The 16,255-nt window shown below is 43.3% G+C and overlaps 1 protein-coding gene across 1 annotated transcript in view; it reads left to right on the forward strand.

Moving 5' to 3' along the window:
- Positions 1–7,919: 7,919 nt before the first annotated feature.
- The window catches only part of LOC109869944 (pro-neuregulin-3, membrane-bound isoform), a 306,024-nt gene continuing 297,688 nt past the window's right edge, over positions 7,920–16,255 (forward strand). Inside the window, exon 1 of the mRNA XM_031805127.1 lies at positions 7,920–10,326. Within this exon, the coding sequence (XP_031660987.1) occupies positions 9,552–10,326 (775 nt within the window). The 5' untranslated portion in view covers positions 7,920–9,551. The remainder of the gene's footprint in view (positions 10,327–16,255) is intronic.

A 16,255-nucleotide genomic window follows, 5' to 3' on the forward strand; every position in this document is an offset into this window, starting at 1 on the left:
GCTAGCTAATTTTACCTCGGAAGAACAGAAGTTGAGTGAACAGAATCTTTCATCAATACCTGAGAATTGGGCGGAGTCCAAACAAACTTTATGCAAATGTTATCATCAGCGACAAAATCTATAACGCATAGCATATGTACCTGTGAATCGTCATGACATATGAAATACGAGTGAGAGTGTAATCAATGTGTAATAACTACGTACAAAATTAATGAACATGTTAAATTATGTTATGTGGAGTCATATTCATGTCCTGATTGGTAAAGAAGCTTATTTGATGTGTCAAATGGTGTTATTTGACGTGTATCTTTTTGGCAAAGACCCAAACGGCGTTCCATACGCACCACTTTTCCGTTTTATTTTTATTTTATTTTTTGAAACAAGTTCTTTTTTTCATTTCACTTCACCAAATTGGACTATTTTGTGTATGTCCATTACATGAAATCTACATAAAAGTATATTTAAATTACTGGTTGTAATGCAACAAAATAGGAAAAACGCTAGGGGGATGAATACTTTTTTGCAAGGCATTTTGTCAGTGTTTATCGGCGTTTACCGATAGGCCTATTTTTCTATGGCCGATGTCACAGGCCGGCTCATAGCCTGTGGCAAAAATGAGGGGATGCGAACAACAGGTATAGGCCAATCAAAAAGGTTCTTTATTGTAATCCAAAACTATTAACTTTAAACAAAGGAATGAGGTGTGGAAGTATCATAATGTAAGGTGTATGTAAAGTGCATGGATGCGTGAATCTGTGTGTGTGAATGACTGAGTGAAAACTATGTAAAACTACAAAGGAACAAACAAACAGGATCATACCTGGAGGAGCAGAGAGAGAGAGAGAGGTGATTAGTGACAGTTTAAATACTCTGATCCCAGGTGACTCCAATCACTAACGACCCTCCTCTGCCTGCAGGAGGAACCGCCCCTGCAATGCAGAGAAGGATCCGTGACACCGATGACACTGAGATGTGCTGTCTTTCGTGAATCATGTATCCCAAGCCATCCTATCGTTAACGTAGCCACCCAGCATACGCCTAAAAATCTCAAATGCCATTATATTATGCCAGGATTGGCCAAAGGACTGAAATTAATAGAATTAGTGTGAGTGGGGTTCTAAAAAAAATATGTATGAAAAATCTGATTCATTTATAGAATTGATTCTCTTGTTTTTATTTTATTTTTTATTTCACCTTTATTTAACCAGGTAGGCTAGTTGAGAACACCTTTATTTAACCAGGTAGGCTAGTTGAGAACACCTTTATTTAACCAGGTAGGCTAGTTGAGAACAAGTTCTCATTTGCAACTGCGACCTGGCCAAGATAAAGCATAGCAGTGTGAGCAGACAACAAAGAGTTACACATGGAGTAAACAATTAACAAGTCAATAACACAGTAGAAACCAAAGGGGGAGTCTATATACAATGTGTGCAAAAGGCATGAGGAGGTAGGCAAATAATTACAATTTTGCAGAATAACACTGGAGTGATGAATGATCAGATGGTCATGTACAGGTAGAGATATTGGTGTGCAAAAGAGCAGAAAAGTAAATAAATAAAAACAGTATGGGGATGAGGTACGTGAAAAAGGGTGGGCTATTTACCAATAGACTATGTACAGCTGCAGCGATCGGTTAGCTGCTCAGATAGCTGATGTTTGAAGTTGGTGAGGGAGATAAACGTCTCCAACTTCAGCGATTTTTGCAATTCGTTCCAGTCACAGGCAGCAGAGTACTGGAACGAAAGGCGGCCAAATGAGGTGTTGGCTTTAGGGGATGATCAGTGAGATACACCTGCTGGAGCGCGTGCTATGGATGGGTGTTGCCATCGTGACCAGTGAGCTGAGATAAGGCGGAGCTTTACCTAGCATGGACTTGTAGATGACCTGGAGCCAGTGGGTCTTGCGACGAATATGTAGTGAGGGCCAGCCGACTAGAGCATACAAGTCGCAGTGGTGGGTGGTATAAGGTGCTTTAGTGACGAAACGGATGGCACTGTGATAGACTGCATCCAGTTTGCTGAGTAGAGTGTTGGAAGCCATTTTGTAGATGACATCGCCGAAGTCGAGGATCGGTAGGATAGTCAGTTTTACTAGGGTAAGCTTGGCGGCGTGAGTGAAGGAGGCTTTGTTGCGGAATAGAAAGCCGACTCTTGATTTGATTTTCGATTGGAGATGTTTGATATGAGTCTGGAAGGAGAGTTTGCAGTCTAGCCAGACACCTAGGTACTTATAGACGTCCACATATTCTAGGTCGGAACCATCCAGGGTGGTGATGCTAGTCGGGCATGCGGGTGCAGGCAGCGACCGGTTGAAAAGCATGCATTTGGTTTTACTAGCGTTTAAGAGCAGTTGGAGGCCACAGAAGGAGTGTTGTATGGCATTGAAGCTTGTTTGGAGGTTAGATAGCACAGTGTCCAAAGACGGGCCGAAGGTATATAGAATGGTGTCGTCTGCGTAGAGGTGGATCAGGGAATCACCCGCAGCAAGAGCAACATCATTGATATACACAGAGAAAAGAGTCGGCCCGAGAATTGAACCCTGTGGCACCCCCATAGAGACTGCCAGAGGACCAGACAGCATGCCCTCCGATTTGACGCACTGAACTCTGTCTGCAAAGTAATTGGTGAACCAGGCAAGGCAGTCATCCGAAAAATGTGTGCTTCTCTATATAAATAGAGGTGAAATAAAAAGAAAGAAAGAAAAATCGAATAGGCTAATGGGCAACATTTTTGCTCGCAAATTACCCAGCAAATTCAATGTGAAATTGTTACATTGCTTGGTTTTTTATTCTTCCATCACCTGCCGAATAAAAACCTCATATGGCCCTACTTCTGCAAAAGTTAATCGGGCCAGATATGCTGAAGTGGACTCGGCCCGAGTACCGTTAGCCAGAACCCAGAGTAATAGGATTCTGTCGGAGTCGGGAAGAGCTCCGCCCATATAAAGCCCCCTGAGTCTGAGTAGATGCCGAGTCCTCCATACAGACCTTCTCCAGATCCTTCAGGTTTCGGGGCTGTCGCTGGGCAATACGGACTTTCAGCTCCCTCCAAAGATTTTCTATTGGGTTCAGGTCTGAAGACTGGCTAGGCCACTCCAGGACTTTGAGATGCTTCTTATGGAGCCACTCCTTACTTGCCCTGGCTGTGTGTTTCGGGTCGTTTTCATGCTGGAAGACCCAGCCACGACCCATCTTCAATGCTCTTACTGAGGGAAGGTGATTGTTGGCCAAGATCTCACGATACATGGCCCCATCCATCCGCCCCTCAATACGGTGCAGTCGTCCCTGTCCCCTTTGCAGAAAAGCATCCCCAAAGAATGATGTTTCCACTTCCATGCTTCACGGTTGGGATGGTGTTCTTGGGGTTGTACTCATCCTTCTTCTTCCTCCAAACACGGTGAGTGGAGTTTAGACCAAAAAGCTATATTTTTGTCTCATCAGACCACGACCTTCTCCCATTCCTCCTCTGGATCATCCAGATGGTCATTGGCAAACTTCAGACGGGCCTGTACATGCGCTGGCTTGAGCAGGGGGACCCTGCATGCGCTGCAGGATTTTTATCCATGACGGTGTAATGGTTTTCTTTGAGACTGTGGTCCCAGCTCTCTTCAGGTCATTGACCAGGTCCTGCCGTGTAGTTCTGGGCTGATCCCTCACCTTCCTCATGATCATTGATGCCCCACGAGGTGAGATCTTGCATGGAGCCCCAGACCGAGGGTGATTGACCGTCATCTTGAACTTCTTCCATTTTCTAATAATTGCACCAATAATTGTTGCCTTCTCACCAAGTTGCTTGCCTATTGTCCTGTAGCCCATCCCAGCCTTGTGCAGGTCTACAATTTTATCCCTGATGTCCTTAAACAGCTCTCTGGTCTTGGTCATTGTGGAGAGGTTGGAGTCTGTTTGATTGAGTGTGTGGACAGGTGTCTTTTATACAGGTAACGAGTTCAAACAGGTGCAGTTAATGCAGGCAATGAGTGGAGAACAGGAGGGCTTCTTAAAGAAAAACTAACAGGTCTGTGAGAGCCGGAATTCTTACTGTTTGGTAGGTGATCAAATACTTATGTCATGCAATAAAATGCAAATGAATTACTTAAAAATCATACAATCTGATTTTCTGGATTTTTGTTTTAGATTCCGTCTCTCACAGTTGAAGTGTACCTATGATAAAAATTACAGACCTCTACATGCTTTGTAAGTAGGAAAACCTGCAAAATCGGCAGTGTATCAAATACTTGTTCTCCCCACTGTATATATATATATATATATATATATATATATTATATTTTTTATTCATCAAAGGAAATAGAATAAATAACAGTACAGCTGGATTGCAATAAAACCTGTACCATAGAGGCACAGAATAAGTTAGAGGCACATACAAAAATAAATGGAGGAAATTATTTGGGAACGATCAAGTATAATATATTTAAAAAAATAAAGAGAATTGGACAGAAAATGGTGAAAAATGCACCAAAGTATTTTTGAATCTTCAACATAGAAATGCTACAGAAATAATTTACATTTACTTATTACAAATGGAGTCATCCATGATTCACCAAATTCTATTTTGAAAGAGGAAGCAAAGTCATTTGAGCATATGTTTTCTTTTCAATATCCTCCATTTCCACTAACTGAAGTTTACTGTAAGGAATCTTTTTTCGAATAATGGCGTAAAATTAACAGCTTTACTGAAAGACTTATGTGAGGGCCAGAGGAGGAACGTATTGATGCAAGTGAAGCCTTTAGGCAAGGGAAAACTCCAGGTGGTAAATATAAAGATCCAGTTTATCTAAAAAAAACTTGAGGCCCCTTCAGTGTTATGATGGAAAAATTCATAGCGCATAGCATTGAAAGGTGTTGTCGGATATTATTCATCCTGTTTTTTTACATGGACAATACATTGGAGATAATAGTGTAAAAGAATAGTACTTGAAACAATATAACTCTATGAAAAATCTAGGAGAACAGGTCCGGTATTCATAGCAGATTTTGATTGATTTTGATAAAGTATGACGAATTTATATGTACTGTAAATGCCTGGACTAATTTAGGATATCTCTTATACAATGGGTTAAAGTTATACATAGCAACCCCAGGTGTAAAATAATAAATAATGGCTACTTCTAAGAAAGTATTAAAATGTCAAGAGGAGTAAAACAAGGTTGTCCACTGTTGGCATATCTATTTTTTATGGCCATCAAAATGTTAGCTCTTAAAATATTATCTAACAGTAATATAGAGGGGCTTAAAAACAATGGTGTCCTCTTAAATCCGCAATCTGGATCCCTGCATAGAGAATGTAGATACTTTTTCTAACCTCTCTGGATTACAACTGAACTATGATAAGTGTACCATATTACTTATTGGATCACTAAAAAAAATACTTTTACATTACTGTGTAGTTTACCAATAAAATTGTCTGATGGTGAAGTGGACATACTCGGTATTCTTATCCCTAAAGAAACAAAGGAACTGACTACAAAAAAATTCAACAGAAATTTAGCAACAATAGATAAGCTCTTGCTCCTATGGAAAGGTAAATACCTGTGTATTTGTTGAAAAATCACCCTGATTAATTTGTTAGTCATATCCCAGTTTACCTATTTACTTATGGCCCTGCCTGAGCAAAAAAATATTAAACTTTATTTGGAACGGCAAGTCAGATAAAATTAAACGTGTTTATTTATATAATGAATATGAGTTTGGGGGGGTTAAAAATATTAAATATGAAAGCATTAAAACCTCTTTTGGATAGGTGGGGCGCTAACATTCATGAAAATACAAGTGTCTTACATCGTTTAAAAGCTTAACTTCTTGTTAATCCAGCCGCTTTGTCGGATTTCAAAAAGGCTTTACGGCGAAAGCATACCATTCGATTATCTGAGGACAGTGCCCCGCGTACAAAAGCATTAAAAACATTTTCGAAACAAGCAGCGGCGTCACGAATATCAGAAATAGCGATAAAATAAATCCCCTTTGAAGATCTTCCTCTGTTTGCAATCCCAAGGGTCCCGGCTACATAACAAATGGTTGTTTTGTTCGATAAAGTCCTATTTATATCCCAAAAAAGTCAGTTTAGTTGGCGCGCTTGATTCAGTAATCCACCTGTTTCCCTCGTTCAAAATGCATAGAAAGGAAAAGTCCCAAAAGTTACCAATAAACAATGTTCCTAATCAATCCTCAGGTACCCTAATTTGTAAATAAATGATACAATTTAAGACGGAGAATAGTATGTTGATTACCCAAGATAAATAATGAAGTGCGTGCCCTCATCCACGTGCGCCGAAAAACTACAAATTCTAGCTCAATTTTCAAAGAACAAGCCTGAAACTCTGTCTAAAGACTGTTGAAATCTAGTGGAAGCCCTAGGAACTGCAATCTGGGAAGTATTCCTTTGATTTTCCCGTAGACAGCCATTTCAATGGGTGGTGACCTAAAAAAAAAAAAAATCCGGAAGGATTCTCCTTGGGTTTTCGCCTTCCATATCAGTTCTGTTATACTCACAGACATTATTTTCACAGTTTTAGAAACTTTAGAGTGTTTTCCATCCAATACTACCAGCTATATGCATGATCCTAGCTTCTGGGCCTGAGTAACAGGCAGTTTACTTTGGGCACGTCATTCATCCGAATTTCCGAATACTGCCCCCTATCCCTATTAAAGCTTCAACTAAAAGCATCAGTCATATAAAAGTTACAAGAAGTTATACTTAAACCTGAACTGGCTCTCCAGTAGATTAGTAAGAATGGCTCACCCAACTTCAGCATAAGAACTGTTTGTCGGGAGCTTCATCAAATGGGTTTTTATGGCCGAGCAGCCGCACACGAGTCTAACATCACCATGCTCAATGGCAAGCATTGGCTGCAGTGGTGTAAATATTGCCGCCATTGGACTCTGGAGCAGTGGAAACACATTCTCTGTAGTGATGAATCACGCTTTTCATCTGGCAGTCCGACGCACGAATCTGGGTTTGGCAGATGCCAGGAGAACACTACCTGCCCCAATGCATAGTACCAACTGTAAAGTTTGATGGAGAAGGAATTCATGATCTGGGGCTGTTTTTCATGGTTCTGGTTAGGCCCCTTAGTTCCAGTGAAGGGAAATCTTAATGCTATAGCATACAATGACATTCTAACAATTCTGTGCTTCCAACTTTGTTGCAACAGTTTGGGGAAGGCCTTTGGGACCTCACTAATGCTCTTGTTGCTGAATGGAAGCAAGTCCCTGCAGCAATGTTCCAACATCTAGTGGAAAGCCTTCCCAGAAGAGTGGAGGCTGTTATAGCAGCAAAGGGGGACCAACTCAGTATTAATACTCATGATTTTGGAATGAGATGTTCGATGCGCAGGTGTCCACATCTTTGGTCATGTATTTTTATTTGATATTATTTCATAAGTGTAATGTGACTGTAAGAGGCAGGTTGGAATGTCTGACTGAAATACAAGGCAAATCAACCATTATCTTTAAATTAGTGGTGTTTGAATTTGTTGATAAAATGTGGGACGTGATTGTTTGGTTGCGGAACCAAGGGCCAAAATGCAGTACTCGTGGGCTGTGACCATGTGGGTGTTTTAGTGAGAGACAGAGGAGAACCAATTAGTATTAAAGCATAGCCCCCTTCATTATCAACGCATCGTGCCTACAACATCAAGGAGCCTTTCCAGACACCGCCAGACTAGGAGGCGGGGGGGGGGGGGGGGGGGGGGGGGGGGGGGGGGATAGGAGAAGATATGAACACATAAAAAAGTCACGTGTTGTACGAACTTTAAGCTCTGCATGCTGATATTTTTCTCTGTTTCTCTACTCTGCCACACACTTTCTTTCATACTCTCACACACACACCCCTTTTCTGACGACTTAGACTTAAACCCTTATTATTACTGCATTCACCCGCCTACATTTTTACGCTTCCTTCCTCGACTGCAAGACAGTCAGTCATAGGGAAATAATAGTAAAGCCCTGCAGATAAGGCATCTGCCTAGCACCGGGGTCTCATGGGAACTGTAAAATGAGCGTTTCATCGACTGTGAGCCGAAAAATCAGGTTTGAAGGAAGGATTTATCCCACCCATAAATTATGAGCCCAATGTTTGGTTTGTTTCTCTCACTGCCTGTGGGGAGATGTAGCGCTGCACTGCCTCCCCCCCTTCTCCTCCTCCCCTCTCTCTGTTCCCAGGGGTGTCTGTGGCAGCTCTTCTCTCCTCCACACAGTGTTGTGCAGTGCCACCTTGTCTCTGCTGCTGCAGAGCTTTCTCCCAGGATCTCTGCCTCCTCTCTCTTTCTCTCTCTTGCTCTCAGATTTGACGGTGATAGGGAAGGCAGTGTGGTCTCTATCGCTTTCACATGCACACACTTACAGGGGTGCAAGCAGTGTGTCAGAGAAGGGATGGGGTAGTTGTTTGTCAGTCTGCAGTCCTGCAGTCTGTGGAAGGGAGGAAAGCGCCGGTTGTGTGCTGCGAAACCCACATTGCTCACAGTGGAGTGTTTCTCCCAGTCTGCAGCTAACAACAACAGCAGCCACATCAGTTTTTCAGAGCAGCACTCCCTCCCTCCCTTCTTCCTCCTCTTCCTCTCTCTTGCTCTTTCTCTCCCTCCCTTTCTGTCGCTCGCATTCCTGCTCTCAACACCGCCGCCAATGTAGCGTTCTGAGGTAGCAAGCAAGTAGCCAAGGCTTTCATTTTTCTACCACTATGACAAGCGGTGGACAGACAGCTGGAGAAAGACGGACAGTCCGGGAGATCTGAGGGGAAAGTCATTTGATGGACATCAGTTGGATTTAACCCCCCCCCCCCCCCCCCCCGTTCATCCCCCTGCCAGCCTCATCTCTACAAATCCTCTCCCTCACTCTCGCTCTCTATCCAGTTCCACTGGCTCTCTTCATGTAAGATTACCATCGGCTACTAGCACTAAAGCACCGGGCTGTCTGGGAGTGAGGGGAAGCTGAGGCTGACCCAAAACAGGGAAAAAGACTGCAGAGGAAGCCCCTGGACTGAAGCATAAAAAACAAGGTAAAAAAAAGCTGCAGAGGAGGGTTGCTGCCCTGCCTGGCCTGTTTCTCATTGACAGACACACACAGGATGTACAGCTCTGGTCTGAAGCTTGCCACACCGTGGATCAATACCCTCCTGCCTGCCTTTTTCTTATGCATTTTTTCTCAAGGGAGAGTGAAGCATCTTGGGATTTACTGTCATTTCGTTTCCACCTAACTACAGCGAGGCTTGCCCCGCCGGACAGCACTTTCACCTGACCGTGTCCAACCTGTGTGCGTATGAGTGTGTCTGTGTTTGTTTGTGTGTGTAATTAGTTAGCTTGGCGCCAGAGGGAGTGTATATTTGCTTACATGTGCATCCGTGTGAGCTGCTTGGCTTGTAATTACTTGTATGTGTCTGTGGGTGCCGTCTTGTGTCCATGTGTGTGTGGGTATAAATGTAGGAATTTTGTGTAGATGAATTGGTATGATGCCCAGTTCCTTGCCCCATCCCCTCCCTCCTTCCTGCCCTTTTGTCATTGGGTCCCCGGTTTGACCCCTGACCTTTGACGGCATCAGCAGGATGAGTGAGCACTCGGGAGCGAGCACTCTGGGGGCCATGACCCTGGAGGAGCCTGGGGGCGAACCGGCCTCCCCTCAGGCCCCGGGGCCTCTCCGCTGTGGGCCCTGTTCGGTGTGGCACCGGCAGCAGACCTGGATGTGCGCAGTGCCCTTAGTGATGGGCTTCGTGGGCCTGGGCCTCAGTCTCATGCTGCTCAAATGGATTGTAGTGGGTTCCGTTCAAGACTATGTGCCCACGGACCTAGTGGATGCCAAGGGCGTAGGGCAGGACCCCATCTTTCTCTCTGAACCCAGCGCTCCACCCAAGCGACCAGACACTATGACCACGACTACGAAGAACACCGCTACCGTGTTTGTCTCCACCACCTCTCTAGCGGCCGACGGCACGGTCCCAGCCCCGAGAACTCAATTTGGGTTGCCCTCCAACCACTCGGTCCCGCACCTCCACAACTGGGTTGGCAGTGGCACCCGCGTGACTGGCGCCACCACCCGCATCACACGACTCCCCCCGCCTGGGGGTAAAGAAGTGACCCCACACAGCACCACGGTACTTCGGGTCGGTGGCACAGCCAATGGTCGTAAGGATAAGGACCCCCCGAACTCGCGATCCGGTCCAACCTCCAAAGCTACTAGCACAACTTCGACTGCCAACAGCACAAGCAAGGCACTACCACCAACTTTTCCACCATCTCCCCCAGCCAAGCCCACCGGGCACTGGAAACCTGGACGCTCTGCGAAAGGGCCCGCCACACGCCCTCACCACCGCTACAGAACACGTAAGTCTGCGTTTTTTGTTTGTGTGCAAATGAAATGGTGTTCACAACAGCTCTAGCGTTTGTTCTATCTGGCTGATGGCATCGGAGAGCTGGTGCCCAATCAAATCAAATGAAATAGAGTGTTCACAACAGCTCTAGCATTTGTTCTATCTGGCTGATGGCATCAGAGAGCTGGTGCCCAATCAAATCAAATTACATTTTATTTGCCAAATGCAATAGGCGTAGACCTTACCTTGAAATGCTTACTTACAAGCCCTTAATCAACAATGCAGTTGAAGAAATAGAGTTGACAAAATATTTACTAAATAAGCTAAAGTTTAAAAAGAGTAACACAATAAAATAACAATGACGAGGCTATATACAGGGGGTAGCGGTATTGAATCAATGTGCGGGGGTACAAGTTAGTCAAGGTAATTTGTAGGTAGGGGTAAAGTGACTATGCATAGATAATAAGCAGTGATTAGCTGTGTATAAACAAAGGGGGGGGGTGTCAATGTAAATAGTCCGGGTGGCCATTTAATTATTCAGCAGTCTTATGGCTTGGGGGTAGAAGCTATTAAGGAGCCTTTTGGACTTAGACTTGATGCTCCGCTACCGCTTACCTTGCGGTATCAGAGAGAACAGTCTATGACTTGGGTGACCGGAGTCTTTGACAATTTTTTGGGCCTTCCTCTGACACCACCTAGTATATAGGTCCTGGATGGTAGGAAGCTTGGCCCCAGTGATGTACTGGGTCGTACGCACTACCCTCTGTAGCGGTCAGATGCCGAGCAGTTGCCATACCAGGCGGTGATACAACCGGTCAGGCTGCTTTTTGAGGATCTGGGGACCCATGCCAAATCTTTTCAGCCTCCTGAGGGAGAATAGGTTTTGTTGTGCCCTCGTCACGACTGTCTTGGTGTGTTTGGACCATGATAGTTTGTTGGACACCAAGGAACTTGAAACTCTCGAACTGCTCCAATACAGCCCCGTCGATGTGAATGGGGGCGTGTTTGGCCCTCCTTTTCCTGTAGTTCACGATCAGCTCCTTTGTCTTGCTCATGTTGAGGTAGAGGTTGTTGTTCTGGCACCACACTGCCAGGTCTCTGACCTCTTCCCTATAGGCTGTATCATCGTTGTCGGTGATCAAGCCTACCACTGTTGTGTCATTAGCAAACTTAATGATGGTGTTGGAGTCGTGTTTGGCCACGCAGTCGTGGGCAAAAAGGAGTACAAGAGGGGAATAAGCAAGTAACTGAGGGGCCCCTTGTTGAGGATCAGCGTGGCAGATGTGTTGTTGCCTATCCTTACCACCTGGGGGTGGCCTGTCAGATAGTCCAGGATCCAGTCGCAGAGGGAGGTGTTTAGTCCCAGGGTCCTTAGTTTGGTGATGAGCTTTGTGGGCACTATGGTGTTGAATGCTGAGCTATAGTCAAGGAACACCATTCTCACATAGGTGTTCCTTTTGTCCAGGTGGGAAAGAGCGGTGTGGAGTGTGATTGAGATTGAGTCAACTGTGGATCTGTTGGGGTGGTATACGAATTGGAGGGGGTCTACAGTTTCCGGGAGGATGGTGTTGATGTGAGCCATGACCAGCCTTTCAAAGCACTTCATTGCTAATGACGTGAGTGCTATGGGGCAGTAGTCATTTACGCAGGTTACCTTCGCTTTCTTGGGCACAGGGACTATGGTGGTCTGCTTGAATCATGTTGGTATTACAGACTCGGTTAGGGAGAGGTTGAAAATGTCAGTCTGAGTACACATCCTGGTATTCCGTTTTGCCCCGTGGCCTTGTGAATGTTGACCTATTTAAAGGTGTGATCACACAGTAGTCCAAAACAGCTGCTGTTCTCATGCAAGCTTCTGTGTTGCTTGCCTAGAAGCGAGCATAAAAGGCATTTAGCTCGTCTGGAAGTTTTGCGTCATTGGGCAGCTCGTGGCTGTGTTTCCCTTTATAGCACGTAATAGTTTGCAAGCCATGCCGCGTCCGACGACCATCAGAGTCAGTGTTGTAGGATTAAAAGTGTCAGTTTTAGCCTTTAGCTCGCTACGGTTGTTGCCTGTAATCCATGGCTTCTGGTTGGGATATGTATGTACGGTCACTGTGGGAACGACGTCGTCAATGCACTTATTGATGAAGCCGGTGACTGAGGTGGTATGAATCCTGGAACATATTCCAGTCTGTGCTAGCAAAACAGTCCTCTAGCGTAGCATCCGCGTCATCTGACCACTTCCATATTGAGCGAGTCACTGGTACTTCCTGCTTTAGTTTTTGCTTGTAAACAGGAATCAGGAGGATATCATTCAGATTTTCCAAATGGAGGGCGAGAGAGCTTTGTATGCGTCTCTGTGTGTGGAGTAAAGGTGGTCTTCCTCTGGTTGCACATGTGACATGCTGGTAGAAATGAGGTAAAACAGATTTAAGTTTGCCTGCATTAATGTCCCCGGCCACTAGGAGTGGCCATTTAATTTTTTGCTTATGGCCTTATACAGCTCGTTGAGTGTGGTCTTAGTGCCAGCATAGGTTTGTGGTGGTAAATAGGCCTCTACGAATATATAGATGAAAACTCTATTGGTAAATAGTTTGGTCTACAGCTTATCATGAGGTACTCTACATCTTTAATATTAGACATCGCGCACCAGCTGTTATTACCAGACATAGCTGTTCTGTCCTGCCGATGCAATGAAAACCATATGTATATTATATGTATCGTCGTTCAGCCACGACTCGGTGAAACATAAGATATTAAAGTTTTGAATGTCCCGTTGGTAGGATAGTCTCGAATGGAGATCATGCAGTTTATTCTCCAGTGATTGCACATTGGCCAATAGAACGGATGGTAAAAGCGGGTTACCCACTCGCCGATGAATTCTCACAAGTCACCCCGATCTCCGCCCCCTGTATTTCCGTCTTTTCTTCACGCAAATGACAGGGATTTGGGCCTGGTCTCGGAGAAGCAGTATATCCTTTGTGTCGGACTCATTAAAGAAAGACTCTTTGTCCAGCTTGAGGTGAGTAATTTCTGTTCTGATAGGCAGAAGCTCTTTTCTGTCATAAGAGACAATAGCAGTAACATTATGTACAAAATAAGTTAGAAACAATGTGAACAAACACACAAAATAGCACCTGTTGATTAGGAGCCTGTAAAACAGCAGCCATCCCCTCCGGCACCATTATAATTGGCCGGACCATACATTAATGTATTGCTGCTGCTGAAGAAACTCCCCCTCAAAAGGCTACCTTGTATAAACCATAGTCTAAATATGTATAAAGATGAGCTCCTCAAACGGCATGAAAGGAGGCACTCATGTAACATAATGGCATTTACACTGTGGCTGAATAGTAATCTGAGAGCACTTGATTTCCTTCCCCTCACCTTTATCTTTGACTTGTACATTAACCATCTACTGCAGTGGGCTAAATCAGGGTCACAGAGTGTTTCTTGGTAGTCTTAGCTACTTTGAAACGAAAGCTCTTAGCTACTTTGGAACGAAAGCATACACCTCACATACATGGTTATGGTCTTAAAAAAAAAAGAGTACACCTTTATATTCATCACAGAAGACTGAAATATGAAAAATGTTAATAACATTCCACCCATGAGGCAACCAGAGAATGTTTTGTTCGTTTGACTGCAGGAAAGTGCTACTGCATTAAGAATCTCTTCTCCTGCAGGCTCCACGCACTTGATATTAGTGTCATTAAAAAAAATGTTGCTTACTATACTTCTGTGAATTGACTCTTTGACTATGAGCCTGTTTCACAGCTGAATGTGGGGGACGCAAAAGCTTTTTAGACATGTTGCCCATGGTGATGGCACATATTCATGTTTTGTAAAACAAATATGGAGTAAGGGTGCTTTTCGTATTCAGATGATTGATTTGAATAAAGCTTTCAGAACATTCACACATAGCCTACTGGTCAATCAGCTCACAGTCGTCTGGACACTTTCCTATGTGCAGTGCAGGCCAGTCATATTCCAGTCTCCTTTTCATACCGAAAAAATGCAACTGATAGCCTATTGACACAGACGTTAAATAGACTATTGGTGCCAGTCATTATATCCTAATACTCCTTCAATTGATAGAAATAATTAGCTTATCCTAAAGCCAATCAAGGTGTGTGTGGAGGATAGGCCTATTCAAGGAAATATCATAGGCCTAGTTTACTTGTATTGATAACTAGATTCTATAAAGCAAACTGAAAGAAAATGGATTATTGCAAGGTTGAAATAACTTTTCTTTACGTTATTTCAACCTATTTCAACCTTTCAACCGTTTTTCTTTGTAGGCTTATGGATTACATTTTTCAATTTATTCGCCCAACCCTGTTTTATTTGTTCCATCTTAAAGGATGTCAACTAATGCAGCACGTTTGTATTTATTTACCTACAATATTCTGCCCATATGAACACAGTCATTTTAGGGCATAAGTGAGCCCATTTATACAGTGCATTTAGAAAGTATTCAGACCCCTTGACTTTTTCCATATTTTGTTACGTTACGTCCTTATTCTAAAAGAGATTACATCATTTTCCCCCCTCATCAATCTACACACAATAACCCATAATGACAAAGCAAAAACAGGTTTTTAGAAATGTTAGCAAATGTATATATAAAAAATAAAATACATACCTTATTTACATAAGTATTCAGACCTTTTGCTATGAGACTCGAAAATGATCATTGATCATCCTTGAGATGTTTCTATAACTTGATTAGAGTCCACCTGTCATAAATTTAAATGATTGGACATGATTTGGAAAGGCACACACCTGTCTATATAATGTCCCACAGTTGATAGGGCATTTCAGAGTAAAAAGCAAGCCATGAGGTCGAAGGAATTGTCCGTAGAGCTCTTAGACAGAGTTGTGAAAATACTTATTTTCCACCATCATTTGCAAATAAATTCATTAAAAAATCCTACAATGTGATTTCCTGTATTTTTTTCTGATTTTGTCTGTCATAGTTGAAGTGTACCTATGATGAAAATTGCAGGCCTCTCTCATCTTTTTAAGTGGGAGAACTTGCACAATTGGTGGCTGACTAAAGACTTTTTTGCCCCACTGTATATATATATAACCTGTTGCTGTGGCGCTTTAGTTAGGGTGTGTATGAGTAAGTGTGTGTGCTTGCATGTATCTATTTACACTATGTTTGTCTTTGTTTTGTTCTTGGTTACTTTCCCTTTTATTGCAATTTCATAAAGAATTTCATATCCAGGACATAAATATTGGTTTATAAAGTTGATTCAAGTGCATACTACTGTATTTTTTCAAATAATTTATAGTTAGTAGCAGTACACAAGGTGCAATGGAAGTTTATCACTAATTAATAAACATTTTGTCATGAAAAAGAGGGTTTGAGTTTATTTATGCAGCATACCTTATCGAAACCATTAATGTTCTCTGTCAATGTTAATAAATTATTTGAATGTCACAAGCCTGTCTGAATTACAGCTTGGCATTGAAACATAGAATGTGATCAAAACAGAGACGTTTTCAGTTAGGTGACTCAACACTTCTCCATTTTGACGTGAACTCCAACCCTATGCTAATGGTACTGCCCCAGAAATTACACACTTTTTTTCAGTTGAAAATATAGAATTTCAACAAGTTCTTCTCACTGGAATGTTTTCAAATGGATTCCCATGTTTAACACTTTTTGTCCAGTCCCCTCCCATGTTTAACACTTTTTGTCCAGTCCCCTCCCATGTTCAACACTTTTTGTCCAGTCCCCTCCCATGTTCAACACTTTTTGTCCAGTCCCCTCCCATGTTCAACACTTTTTGTCCAGTCCCCTCCCATGTTTAACACTTTTTGTCCAGCCCCCTCCCATGTTCACCACTTTTTGTCCAGTCCCCTCCCATGTTCAACACTTTTTGTCCAGTCCCCTCCCATGTTCACCGCTTTTTGTCCAGTCCCCTCCCATGTTCACCGCTTTTTGTCCA

Source organism: Oncorhynchus kisutch, linkage group LG25 (assembly GCF_002021735.2).
Source record: "Oncorhynchus kisutch isolate 150728-3 linkage group LG25, Okis_V2, whole genome shotgun sequence".
NCBI classification, from domain to species: domain Eukaryota; kingdom Metazoa; phylum Chordata; class Actinopteri; order Salmoniformes; family Salmonidae; genus Oncorhynchus; species Oncorhynchus kisutch.